Consider the following 14,356-nt stretch of genomic DNA (forward strand, 5'->3'; position numbering starts at 1 on the left):
TGGATGGGTCAGGAGTTCTGGGGGGCCTGTCAGGGGGCGGGGAGCAGTCCCGGGGGTCTGTCTGGGGGCGGGGCTGTGAATATGGGGTGGGGGTGTGGATAAGGGTCGGGGCAGTCAGGGGAAATGTGTGGTTCTAGGGGGCAGTTAGGGTTGGGGGGTTCTCAGGAGGGGGCAGTCAGGGGACAAGAGGCAGGGAGGCTTAGATGAGGGTGGGATCCTAAGGGGCAGTTAGTGGCAGGGGTCCCAGGAGGGGGCAGTCAGGGGACAAGGAGTAGGGGAGGATTGGGGGTTCTGAGGGGGGCAGTCAGGGGGTGGGGAGTGGATGGGGGCGGGTCAGGGTGGGGGCAGGGCTAGAGCGGGGCTCCCCACCCCCAGCGTCCTCTTTTTTGATTGTGGAAATATGGTAACCCTAGCCTAAAGCAAGGAAACCAGAGGGATGGATCATCCTGTCGCAGCATTTCAAACCGCTGCGTTGTTACTGTGACAGTGGAGGAGCAGAAAATTGTAAGAATCAAAAACCAGGCAACACCAGCTCTGCTCCAAGCTGGCTTTTCACAGATTCATCGATTCCAAGCAGGGACCTTTATGCCCATCTAGGCTGACCTCCTGCAGAACAACCTTCCCCAGTGATTCCTGCACCCAGCCCATAACTTGTGGTGGAGGTAGAGCCACCTGCATGGACCCCTCTGCAAGCTAAGCGCTTTAGCAGGGTTGGAGTGATGATCACAAATACCAGCTCCCATTGCAAATGTACGAGAAGGCACAGGGGGTTGGTGTCTTAAGCTTATCACAGGGTGGAAGAAAAGTACAGAAACCCAACTGCTTGATGATGCCTCTGGGCTTGTATGCTTGGTTATGATGATGCCGTGTAGCTGACTAAACATACCATGGCAGCTGCAGGCCTCGGACCCCAGGCATCAGCAAAACGAGTGTGCCGCTGTTATACCTGCCGTACGTAAAATGTATTAGTTGGAGCCCCTGGGAAAGCATCACGCAGCCGTGTATGTTTTGGCTACATGCTCAGTGAACATCTGCATGTAGCCTGCATGCAGCGGGGTGCAGTTAATACTGGAGGCGGCCTAGTTGCCAACTTGAATAAAAATTCTTCACTCCTTACACGACCGAAAATGAAACAACCTCTGAGTGTGTCTGGACAGCAATGAAAGACCAGGAACTGTAACTGGCAGGGAGAGGGGGGGTGAATGAAGACTTTGGATTATTCATCCCAGCAAAGTATGGCCAACAGTGTTGTTTCTATTTGTGAATCCCCGGCCCCGCTCTGAGGCCCTCACACACACCCCATTGTCTCTGCAGCAACCTCTAGCTACAAACTAGTGGCAGGAGTTGGTGCAGTGGCTACGAGGTGACACATTGTTTTTCTAGGGACACAAAAAGGCAATTTGAGATTTTGAAATATGGAAAATTCTTAAGCTTCCTAAAACTCAATTGATTTTACTGATTCAATTCAAAATCAGCCAGAGCCTCTTCTCTGGCCTTAGGTCAAATTGTATGGAGCCCGGGGGCAAACTTGGGACAGTGGGTTGAAATGAGGCCTGGAAGAGAACTGCAATCTCAACTCCTGCGCTGCCCTGTCCTTGTCCGACCCACAAGGAGGCTCCAAACCAGATCAGGCTACTGCGTTTTAACCCGAGCTTGGCCAGCCCGAACGGTGAATATTGCTTTCAAACGCTGCCTACACCTGGCTTGGTCACTCCCATGCTCCCCAGTTGTGCCATGCAATCGGCTAGTGCCACCCCCTTGCTAGTAGATTGCGGCGCAGGACTGGGGCCCCGACCCAGATCCTCCAGACTTCTCCCCACATCTCACTCCTCCCCTGGCTACCCCAGTCTGTTGTGCCTACGGATCATCACACTGCCTCTCTGGCTGAGACAAAGCGATCATGGACCCAACTGCAGACTACAATACACCTGGGACGTTCTAGCTGTTCAAACAGCAGCAACAAAATATTTGCATTCATATTCTCTACCTCCTTCTTAGCCTAGCCCAGCACCTTATTAGCTCTTCAGAAAGCTGCTGTGCACATGGTCCCTCCTCCAGGAGGCCTCGCTCTCTTGCTGCTCATTCAGCAGCTGTCAGTGTAAAATGTTTCCTTCCCATATGTGGGACAGACCTTGTATTTTTCTGCACAGAATTTCATCTATAACATGTCACCCGGTTCCTGAATTCAGCTAGGTCCTCCTGGCCCTCCCCACAAGCCCCATCCCACCAGTTCTTCTCCTAGTTCTCACTGCTCTGGGCAAGTCCCACAAGTCTCTGGCCGCCCCCTTCGCACTGTTTCTCTGTGTGTTCTTGGCCTTCCAATACCCTCTGAACACTGGTGCCTTTCCAGACCTGCCCATCTCCCTCGACCCATTCCCTGGCCTCAGCTGTCTCGCTGACGTCTCCTCCCAGACGCCTCACTGCAGGGGCGCTGGAATAATTTCTATAGTGGGGGTGCTGAGAGTCATTGAACCAAACTGGAAATCCTATATATAATGGAAACCACTTCAAGCCAGGGGGTGCGGCAGCACCCCCCCAGCACCTCTAGTGCCAGCACTTATGCCCCACTGTCCACTTAACTTCAACAGCCATAACAGAATGGATCACCCCTGCCAGCCGTCCCCACTCTCCTGTCTCTTCTACCCTTCGTATCTGTGAACCTATGAAGAATGCCACTTTCTCACTCAGGTGTGCTCTCGGTGTGCTCGGAAACAGGGCTGCTGACCTTGGTCACCAAAGCCAAGGTTTTATTGCTGTTTTACTCCTATAACCACTGCAGAGTCCACCCAGCTCAGAGAAGCATAGACTTTAAGGTCAGAAGGGACCATTATGATCATCTAGCCTGACCTCCTGCACAACGCAGGCCACAGAATCTCCCCCACCCACTCCTGTAACAAACCCCTGACCTATGTCTGAGTTACTGAAGTCCTCAAATTGTGGTTTAAAGACCTCAAGGTGCAGAGCATCCTCCAGCAAGTGACTGGTGCCCCACACTGCAGAGAAAGGCGAAACCCCCCAGGGCCTCTGCCAACCTGCCCTGGAGGAGAGAGGGAGGTGGATTCTGTTCTCACACAGCCGCAGGATTGCTGACTACGTCACTGCTGGGCTAGACTCTGCTCTGATTGCACCTAGGCACGTGGAGGGTGCAATGTGCCCAAGGGATCCTGACTGCTGGGGTGATGTGAGAGCCAGAAAGAACCCAGCCTGGCTCTCCGAGCACAGCGACTGCCTCCCTGGGAGGTAGAACACCCACATTTTGCCTTGTAAACTGAGCACCTTTGAGCTAGTGTCACTGAGTCTACAGGCTGAAATTCCACAGTGCCACTTTACAGAACTGCACTTTGGGGGCCACTTGAGAAGGACCCCTCAGCTAAACACCTTCTGAAAGTCACCCCTTGCAGCCACCAGGCCATTAACCCCTTCAGCCAGCTCTCAGTGAGGTTGAGGGGCAGGATTTCCTCTCCTGTTTATCCCTCACATTATACTCCTCTAGGAGCTACATACGCTCTTCATGGCTGTTCTCAGTGATTTCCTGGGCACCCCTTCTCTGGCCCTGACGTGGGCTCTGGAGCAAGTGAAAGAGAGACAGCCAGGAGTGAAGGATGGGAGCAGAGGCACTGGCAGACTGGATCAGACCCGGGGGCTGGACATTTACTGACACAAGTTCAAACCCCTATAACTGACCGCACAGGGTTTGGCACAAATACAACTCCAGTTTTTCAATGAATTTCAGGTAAACGGGAGCAACTTCAGTACAGGCGAGTCCTCATGAAACAACCCTCCCCAGGTTCCACTCGGGTCAGAGTCACAGTTGTGGGGGATTGTGATTTAACAGTGAAAGCTCAGCTGCGGTGTTCTGTCTGTATCAAGGGATGGATCCCAGGACAGATTCCCTGGCTGCAGAGTGGGGGAATCTTCAATGTTCTGTTTGGAAATGACTTCTTGTTTTACTGTAATAAATTAGAATGCAATACAAAATAAGAAAAACACTCAAAACTGGAACAAAACATTTTGATTTTTTTCATGTTTCCCTTGACCTAAAATAATTTTTCCCCCCAGAATTTTCATTCCATGGGAAATTTCACAATGTTTTGTTTTCATTCCAATTTGGAACAAACACCAATTTCAAAATGTTGGACTGTCCCATGGAACAGAATTTCTGCGTGTCGCTAGCTCTCGTCATTACACCGCACTGTGCGGTTCCCTGTGTTTGACCCTACAGGACCTGACATGAATGAGATTCGAAGTGTTAGTGTCTTTGTTTCTAGCCCTGTCCCCAGCTTTGCCTCATTCCTCTGTATTGCTCTCAGCCCGGTGGGGAAGGCTGGCTGCTCCCAGGTGACCCCAGAGAGCAGTTTGCGCGCATAGACCTCAAATATGAGATTCCTCCCTATTTCTTTCACATGCTGAGGCTGGTTCTCTCCTGTTCTGCACCTTGTTTGGTCACTTACATCCTTGTGTGAGTGCAAAGGCAGTGAAAAATGCTACCACATCAGAATGGAAGCATTTGCCAGCCCTGTGCATAGGCGTCTGTGGGACACAAGAGACACAGGCAGTGGGGAAATCAGGCCCCCTATGCACACCCTCATCAGGGTTCCCACAGCACATGCTATGTAGCTAGATGGTGATGACAACGGACCATGGCAAATGCAGCCAGAAGGCCCTTGTGATCAGTGGTTTCCATAGCAATTGACACCTGATTGACCCCATCACTTGGAAAGCCTCTCCTCCCATCTCCCCTGCATTTCCTGACATTGGGAACAATCTGTCACCTGCAGACAGCTCCAGAGACATTGGGATGCAATAAACTTGTTTGCCCAGCCCGGCTCAGGTCACATTATGCAACCTCAAGAGGACTCCAACCACTCGGGATTTACAGATAAAATACAGCCAAGGCTGCCTGGCGGGTACAACACACTCCCAAGCAAACTTTAACTTGAAAGGGTGAAAGGTGACTGGCAAGGCAGTGAGTATGAGTCACTCGCAAGGCACTTAATTAACTACGCCAAACTAATATTTAAACCAAGCCTTCGCATCACCACACTTCAGCAGAGCTAACTTTAATTTTCTACTCGTGGTTTAACAGGTTGGCTGCCCACTGCCCAAGAATAATCACTTACAAGTCAGAAGACTGGAATCCTGGTTACAGAATAAAATGACGGCAGTGGAATATTTGAACAGAATTGCTCTACAGTCATATGGCCTGACATCCGTATTTGTCAACATCAAACCGATTTTGCAACGGGACTTTGCTGACAGTTACTCTACAGCGTCTGCGGACGGTGAATAAACTGAAGCGTCCTTGGAGAAACGATTTGGTAATATTGTCAAAGGGTGACAATAGAGGTCGGTCATTAAAAGTTTCTGCAATTCTAAGGGCATCTCTCCTCCCACCGCATCATCTAGCTCCTTACAGAAAGGCCATTTCTGAGTGATTGATGATATGAAGCTGCCCTGTCTCAGATTAATTTATTAGCCTGACTGGCCACCCTTCCTCACATTGAGTAGCTCTCTACTGCATGAGTGGTCCCTTGGAAATCAATGCGGCATAAGGGAGGGGAAATCTGGCCTGTATGTCCGATAAGGAGGGAGGCGCATTGCACTCAGTGGATTTCTATAGGTCACAAGAGGCTGGGATGAATAGAAGAAAAGGAAAATGTAAGTGAAAATCAAGAAGCAGTTCCTGATAGTGAGATCTGGGCCCTACGTCCTGCCCGTGGGATTCTCTGTCTTCGCTAGTAGCCGGCAACACAACTGAAACTGACAGCTGGTCTCAATGAGCACTGGATAATTCTGAAGTGCCTCTAGCGCTGGCTGCCGTTACAAGCCCCAGTGCTAGCAGACGAACGGTATTCTTTGAGGAAAGGATTTTGAAGGGGTGAATGTGTGCGACGGCAGCGAAGGGAACGAAGCCGGGAGAGGAGCTGGGGCAACGGAGCAAGAGCCAAAAGGAAGAGACAGAAGAACATCATTTAAGACCTCAAAAGCTGCTGGATCCCAAATGTGCCGGCAGGCTTCTCTCCTGTTGGCACAGAACGATGTTCCTGAAATTGACCTGTAAAACGCGCCCGTCCTTTAGGGGAGGGGAATTTCACCACAACAGCGAAACACCGCACAACATGCGTAACATCCCCAGCGCAGGACAGGACGACGGCAGCAGAGCTGCTTGGTACGCCCAGCGCTCTCCGCCAGCAGGGGACATTCCATGCCCGGGGATTAGTCCTGACATAAATACTCGCTCCATTAACGGTTTGGTTTAGATTACCAGGGGCTGTTTAAGCATGTTGCAAACCCACAAATTCACTGACATAAACAAGACAGTCTTCGCTGGGGCCCAACTGGGATTTGCAGCTTAGGGTTGCCTGGTTGCCGGCCCCAGGACTCATCCCCGCCACGCAGGGCCTGGTGCTCTCCTGTGTTTAGAACAAGTTCAAAGCCACGTGGCCCGGAGGGGAGGGAGGAGGAAGGTTTCTGCCCTGGCATGAGGCAGTGTGGGAGAGTGGGAGCAGTGCTGCTGTAGGCAGCGGGGCTTGGGGCTTTGCCACATTGCTCCCCCTGTTCCCACCCAACACAGCCCTGCTCCCAAGGCACCTGTGTGCCGGCTCTCTGGCTGTCATGCAGCCATTTGAGGGGGATGTTTGCTGACTGCCCGGACGGGAGGGGCTGACTGTACTAGCAGCACTGCCTGGGTGAAGGGACATGGCCACATGAACAGCAGCCGTCCGTAAGCAGAGGGCAAGAGAGATTTCATCCTGGGCTGGGCTGAGTGCTCTGCTGATGCCATCCACTCAGGCCACACGGGTGCACCAGGCCCACAGACCCATCATGATAAAAGCACAGCTGGAGGGGCCTGGCAGGGCGCCCCCCTCCTCCCAGAGAGGCAGGCCCAGCAGCACAGGGCCCTTCCTCCCCTCCAGGAGGGACAGTAGGGGCTTCCCCTCCCCTTCTGAGAGGCAGGGGTGACAGCTGGTGTGCCCCCAGCATTTACGCCAACAGGGTGTCTCTGCTTGGGAGGGACATCTGGGCCCACTGCGCTGTTGCTCCTCCAACAGCACAGAGCCCCCTGCTTGGCTGACAGGTCCCCCAGAGCAGAGGTGCTTGGAATTAATACCCCAGTGAGACACATGGGGCAGCTCCCCCGCTCCCCAGAGCGATGGGCTCAGGCTCTCTGCAGACTCAGGCAGCGTCACTATATCAGTTACACTCCCAGGCAGCTCCTCCCCCCTCAGAGCAATGGGCTCAGGCTCTCTGCAGACTCAAGCACATTTTAAAGCTTTACTTCACCCCTGAGAACTAGACACACATTTCTTTTACAACACGAGCTGCGATTCTCATGCAATCCTGTGACTCCAGGGGGTGGAGCCCTAGGCTTGGGTCTATATTGTCTGGGCCTTCATCCGGCCCTGCCTACAACAGCTCAGCATGAAGCCTATCGGCACTGCAGAATAAAGCAATCAGAAGACCTGTCATGAAATCCCAGAGACCCTGGCAAACAGCAGCAGGGGAGAGGAGGAGGGGAGAGAAGCAAGAGGCCGAACACTCAGGCAGGAGATCACTATGGAGGTGAAGTGGGAGCCCAGGGCCAGGACAAGGGCAGACAACTGAGGCAGCATTACCACCGAGTTATTTCAGGTCTCTGAGTATTCTCTAGGGCACTTAAGCAGTAACGGAAACTGTCTATTTGGGAAACAGCCTAAAACCAGACAGTTTCTAAGAGGGGAAGGATAGCCCAGTGGTTGGGGCGCTAGCCGGGGACTCATAGACCGGCGTTCAGTTCCAGCTCCGCCACAGATTCCCTGCATGACCTTGGCCAAGTCACTCAGCCTCAGTTCCCATGTGTACAATGGCAGGACCAGCCCTGTCCTACCTCCCAGAGTGTGAGGGTAGAGCTGGGGAGGGGCTCAGCTGGCACAGGGATGGGCTCTGTGGACGTACGTTATTAGATTGACACTAGGAATTATTGCCAGAAAATCCTGGAATATTTTCAGCTGCCTCCCGACTCAGGATTCCTGAACAGCGATCGCTGACCTCCCCCATGACCAGACTCAACCACACCTCCACGTGCATTCAAGGGCCAACACACTCTCTCTACTCCTGGGGTGAGTGTGGGGGTCCCCCACTCCTGTCTGGAACCCCTGCAGCCCTGAAGCTGTGCGGGGAGCAGCCAGGCCTGACAAACCCCTCGGCCAGACTTGGGAAAAGTGAGCTTCAGCCACCTTAGAGTGGGCAGGTGTCTGGTTTTCGATCAGAAGGCCCGGTCGAAAAGGGGCCCTGGTGGCTCCGGTCAGCACCGCCGACTGGGCCATTAAAAGTCCGGTCAGCACTGCTGCGGGTCTAAGGCAGGCTAGTCCCTACCTGTCTTGTTACCGCGCTGCGGCCCGGAAGCGGCCAGCAAGTCCGGCTCCCAGGCGGGGGGGAAGGCACGGGGCTCCGCATGCTGCCCCCACCCCGAGCACCGGTTCCACACTCCCACTGGCCGGGAACCTGGGAGTCTGCCTTAGCCCCACTGCACTGCTGACCAGGAGCTGCCCGAGAGCGCCCCAACCCCCTACCCCAGCCCTGAGCCCCCCCCAACCCAGAGCCCCTTCCTGCATCCCAAGCCCCTCCTCCTCGGCCCCACCCCAGAGCTTGCACCCACAGCCAGAGCCCTCACCCCCCCTGCACCAGCCCTGATCCCCCTCCCACCCTCCAAACCCCTTGATCCCAGCCCGGAGCCCCCTCCTGCACCCCAAGCCCCTCATCCCCAGACCCACCCCAGAGCCCGCACCCCCCACTCCAACCTCCTGCCCCAGCGCAGAGCCCCCTCCCACACTCCAAACCCTCATTTCTGGCCCACGCCAGAACCTGCACCCCCAGCCTGTACCTTCTCCAACACCCCAATCCCCTGCCTCTGCCCAAAGCCACCTCCCATACTCTGAACTCCTCGACTCCACCCCCAACCCGGAGCCCCCTCCTGCACCCCAAGCCCCTCATCCCCAGACCCACGCCAGAGCCCGCACCCCCCACTCTAACCACCTGCCCCAGCGCAGAGCCCCCTCCCACACTCCAAACCCTCATCCCTGGCCCCACCCCAGACCCCGCACCCCTAGCTGGAGCCCTCACCCCCTCCCGCATCCCAACCCCCTGCCTCAGCCCGGAGCCCCCTCCCACATCCTGAACCCCTCATTTCTGGCCCCACCCCCGAGCCAGCACCCCAACCCCCTGAGCCAGCCCGGTGATACGGTGCAAAGGCCACTCAGTGCCTGGCCCTCAAAGGTAAGAGCCAATTTCCAAGCCTGGAGCCTAGAGTAAACGAGAGAAACCCAGCGTGCTCACCACCATCCTCCACACACCCAGCAGAACCACCGCCCTTCTGCCTGTCCCCAAATGGGCCCGGGCTGGAAGGAAGTTCCCTGCCGTGTCAGAGGGACCCACCTCTTGTCTCTTCCCTACAAAGAGTTATAGAGATTCATCAGGAGCATTCCACTCTTGGTAACGTGCACTAAGGAACGATGCAGTCATGCGCTTTTTACACAACATGGTCTGCACTCTGCATAGCACGCTGGCACCATTCCAAACACAATGATTTCCCCCTCCGACTTCTGCTGGACATGACGCCAACGTTTTGGGCCTGCTCCGCCTCCTACTCAATGTTCTGCTTGTTGACTTAACTGGAAGCAGGGTTAAGCTCTCAGTGAGTAAAAAACAATCTATATCCCGTTTAAATACAATGAAAGCCAGGTATAGCTACAACCTGCCTTCTGTGCTGAGAAGATACACAATGGAGTGATGCAATCCAGAGAAAAGTACTTTGTCACAGCCTGACAACGTTCCACTTGCCCGCTCACCTGGGAAGAGTACTGGTTTGATGGACAAAAATAAATAATTATTATTTATTATTATAATTATTATTATTAGCCATGCAAAGGGCGGGCAAGTCGTTTAGTACCGGGTACATTTTCAAGCCAGTTTTACAATCCGTGTCAGAAATAATGCAATTGGTCCATTTAACCGATGTTTGTATTCTGTGGTGACGTCCAGCTGAACAAGGAACAACATGAGTCAATGGCTGGAAGTTGAACCTAGACAAATTCAGACTGAAAACTAAGCATACATTTTTAAGGGTAAGGGTTTTAACGTGTGGGACAATTTACCATGGTGGATTCTCCATCATGGACAATTTTCAAATCAAGATGGGATGTTTTTCTAAAAGCTCTGTTCTGGGCAGTTCTCTGGCCTGTGGTATGCAGGTCAGACTAGATCATCACAGTGGTCCCTTCTGGCCTTGGAATCTACGAATCTGTCCAATGAGATATGACACGTCCTCCCTCTGCTAACAGGCTGGGAGGAGCTCATATTTGGCTGTTATTATATTCAGAATACCTAGATCAGCGGTTCTCAAACTGTGGGTCAGAACCCCAAAGTGGGTCGCGACCCCATTTTAATGGGGTCACCAGGGCTGGCGTTAGATTTGCTGGGGCCCGGGGCCAAAGCCCAAGCCCAAGCCCCAAACCCTCAGGTTTCAGCCCTGGGTGGCCGGGGTCAAGTTACAGGCCCCCACACCTGGTGCTGAGCTCTTGGGCTTGAGCTTCCCCTCACACACACCCCGCCCGGGGGGGGGGGGGGGCAGCCAGGCTGGAGTGGGCTCAGGCTTCGGTCCCCACTCCTGGGGTCGTGTAGTAATTTTTGTTGTCAGAAGGGGGGCGCGGTGCCATGAAGTTTGAGACCCCCTGACCTAGATTATCCTGACTTCCAGTCGCAGGTAAAACCCAAAAGCTTATTGGACATCTAGAAAATATTCTCTTTCCAGTAACCTACAAACGGTCTGAATTTCACCTTCCATCCGTCTAGGAGCAGTTTGAGAATCTCCCCATTATACGATGAAGTTTAATGGGTAAGTATTTTGCTAAGATTGTATCTGAACCAGACACACACAAACAGTATGTGGGGGGTGCGCCCATGCATGCTTACATACATGTATGCCATTAACTCAGTGAGCCAGTCCCAAAAGAAATCTTAAGTGGGTGAGCCCAACCCAGGGATGGGAGGCCCCTCCCAAGCAGGGCCGCACAGAGGGGCAGGCAAGTGGGGCAATTTGCCCCAGGTCCCAGGCCCTACAGGGGCCCCCATGAGAATATAGTATTCTATATTATTGCAACTTATTTTTATGGGAGGGGCCCCCGAAATTGCTTTGCCCCAGGCCCCCTGAATCCTCTGGGCAGCCCTGGTCCCAAGCACAATGACAAAGTAAGTACTTCAATACTTTGCAGAAAGCCGCAGCCCTCCAGACTGGCAAACCTTTTCTATGATCCCCCTCCTGCAGAGCTGGGGGAAGTACCACTCACTGCAGGCAGCCCAGAGCCGCCCGCCTCGCACAGCTGCTACCTGAAGGACAGGTCCTGAGATTTAACCCACTCCAAATAGTTATACTCCTATTAGGGTGACCAGATAGCAAGTGTGAAAAATCGGGACAGAGGCGGGGTAATAGGCACCTGTATAAGACAAAGCCCCGAATATCAGGACTGTCCCTATAAAATCAGGACATCTGGTCACCCTAACTCCTATGTGCTATAAAATATCACGCGCCATGTGGGTGGACGTGCGGAATACATTAATGGGCACTTGTTCAGGAAAACCTAGCAGTTCGCCGGACAGGAAAGTTACTTCATTATCTGAAACTCCTATAAACACACCATTCCACTCCTTTCACTGTATTTGTAGACGAACTGTACGTAGCCAGAATATTTACCGAATGGTGGCGAGAAAAGAGACAGGAGAGATTTGACTGGCCACCAGGAATCCCACCCTAAACAGATCTCTCTGGGTCACTGCACTACACCATCCCCAAGGTAAGAAGTCACAGAAGTTTGTTCTATTGACTGGGAGCTACTGAGTGCCTGCTCACATCTCCCTCTGTGGGTCTGTGGTAGGCAAGCCGCAAAGATGAAATTTCTTTCTTAACTGGACAGAAAGGTAGGTAGATGCCACAAGAACCTGCCCTGGCGAAGTGTCTTTCACGCCAGCAGAACAGTATGATCCCCAGGGGAACAGTTAGCTTTGTACAGTATGGTTTCCAAAAAGGACAGTTTTCAGAGAGCAGGAGGAAAGCGTAACAATGGAGCAGTACCAGCAGATGAGATGGTTTGCTGGGCTTCAAAATGAGGTGGGGCCCCTGAGTCTGACCTGGCTGGCTCTTAGAACACAGACTAAAACAGATGACGCTGAGAGTTACTAAAAGTCATGAAAAGTGTCCAAGCACTAGGAGCCAGGTGTTCTTTGCGAGACGCCTCTCCTCTCCTCTCCTCTCCTCTCCTCGCCGGAGCGCAAGCCGCCCCCCTGGCCTTGTGCCTCAGCACTCGAGACTTGCATGCAGACCTGTGCAACCGCACTGCCCTGGCAACGCTCAACAGCGCCGGGACTCTGCCCCGGCTCACCCCTGCCATGTTGTACTCGATGGAATGTGCATATTAACTCTCCTCCCGCCCCGCTGCTCTCTGTGCTGCCCTGGGATCCCCCAGCCAGGCAGGGTCTGGGGAGCGCCAGCCGGGCCCCCGGCCCCCAGCAGTGCCCGGGCCGGGCGGCGGGGCGGGGTGCTGCCTCGGGCCGGGCGGCGGGGGCTGCGGTGAAGGCCCGGCCCGGCCTCCGAAGGAGTCTCTGGGGCCGGGCTCTGTCCCCGCAGCGGCGAGGGGCGATTCCCGGCCGGCGCGGAGCGAACACCTGAGCGACCCCCGCCGGCCCGCTGCAGTGCCCGGGCTGGGCGGCCATGGAGCCCGGGGCGGCCCGGGGCAGACCGGTCGGGGGGGAGCGAGATCGGGCTCCAGGGTCCTGGGACCCGGCCGCTCCCTTCGGGAACTTCCCACCCCATGTCCCGCTCCCCCCCGAACCGCCCCGCTCTCCCTTCCCCTCCGGGCACCGCTCCCCTGCCCCGCTTCCCCCGTCCCCTCTGCCCCGCGCCCCTCCGGGCACCGCTCCCCCTGTCCCCTCTGCCCCGCGCCCCTCCGGGCACCGCTCCCCTGCCCCGCTCCCCCTGTCCCCTCTGCCCCGCGCTCCCCGGGCACCGCTCCCCTGCCCCGCTCCCCCTGTCCCCTCTGCCCCGCGCTCCCCGGGCACCGCTCCCCCTGTCCCCTCTGCCCCGCGCCCTTCCGGGCACCGCTCCCCCTGTCCCCTCTGCCCCGCGCCCCTCCGGGCACCGCTCCCCTGTCTCCTCTGCCCCGCGCCCCTCCGGGCACCGCTCCCCCTGTCCCCTCTCCTCCTGTCCCCTCTACCCCGCTCCCCTCCGGGTCCCTCTACCCCGCTCCCCCCGGCCCCTCCTTACCCTCCTGCCCGCTCCCCTTCGGCTCCTCCTATCCCGCTTCCCCTCCGCCCCCCAACCTCCCTGTCCTGCTCCCCGCGGGTCCCACGACCCCCTTTGCCCCGAGCCCGGCAGGTACCTCCTCCTCGGGCAGGCTGGGCTCGGCCGGGCCGCTCTCCTTGTCGGCGGGGAGGCTATTCATGGTGCCGTCCCGGGGCGCACGGAGCCGGCTGCGGAGAGGCTGGTCCCTGCCGCTGGCAGCAGCATGAGGAGCTGGCGGCGCTGCACTGAGCCCCCGGCAGCCCGGCCCGGCAGGGAGCTGCGGCGCGGGGGGAGGGACGGGGGGCGGGGGAGCCTGTGCTGCCGCCGCTGGGCCAGGGGTGCCCGGTCCGTGCGCCCTACGCGCTCCGGGCAGCTCCCTCCCGGGCACCCCGGGGGTGGGGGGCGGGGGCAGGGCGGACAGGGGAAGTTGGGCGGCATGAGGGTTAGAGAGGGAGGGGGAGCCGGGCTGGGTGTGGGGAAATCCCTAAACTCCCTGTCCCCAAGACACGGTCTCAGCACGAGCTCCCTCCCACGAGCAGCCTGTGATGTTTAGGAGCCATCACGGACAATGGCTCAGCCCTAGCTGGGGGTTCACCGTTCCCAGGCTTCCCAGAAAGCCAAGGCCTAGAAACTTGGCTTTTACCATGAACGCTGAGCTTGTCCTTTCCCTGCTGGGTTCTGGCAGGAAGGGGGTCCCATGACTGGGGGCTTGCCAGAGTCACAGACCAGCCAGCTGGACTTCCGCTGGGACACTTTGTACCTCCTTTTTGTTAGCACCTGCTTCTCCCGCTCCCCCTCGCCTGGGCCTCGGAGGGCCGCACAGAGCACTGGGGCTGGAATTCAGACCCTAATCCTGCGCCTTTTTGGCATCAACAGCCAAAGTGGCATCACCCCCTTGGGGCCCTGGCACCAGCCCAGCAAGCAGCCGCTTGGGGCGGCCAACGGTGAGGGGCGGCACGTCGGGCTCTTCGGGGGCAATTCGGCGGCAGGTCCCGCACTCCCTCTCGGAGCGAAGGACCCGCCGCTGAATTGCCGCCGAAGACT

The 14,356-nt window shown here is 56.1% G+C and overlaps 1 protein-coding gene across 1 annotated transcript in view; it reads right to left on the reverse strand.

Moving 5' to 3' along the window:
• RBPMS (RNA binding protein, mRNA processing factor) overlaps nucleotides 1-13,703 on the reverse strand; it is a gene marked incomplete in the record, with an annotated part of 118,950 nt that extends 105,247 nt beyond the window's left edge. Inside the window, 1 exon segment of the mRNA XM_034771226.1 lies at nucleotides 13,410-13,703. Within this exon segment, the coding sequence (XP_034627117.1) occupies nucleotides 13,410-13,472 (63 nt within the window).
• Nucleotides 13,704-14,356: the final 653 nt, after the last annotated feature.

This window comes from Trachemys scripta, chromosome 5 (assembly GCF_013100865.1).
Source record: "Trachemys scripta elegans isolate TJP31775 chromosome 5, CAS_Tse_1.0, whole genome shotgun sequence".
Classification (NCBI taxonomy): Eukaryota; Metazoa; Chordata; order Testudines; family Emydidae; genus Trachemys; species Trachemys scripta.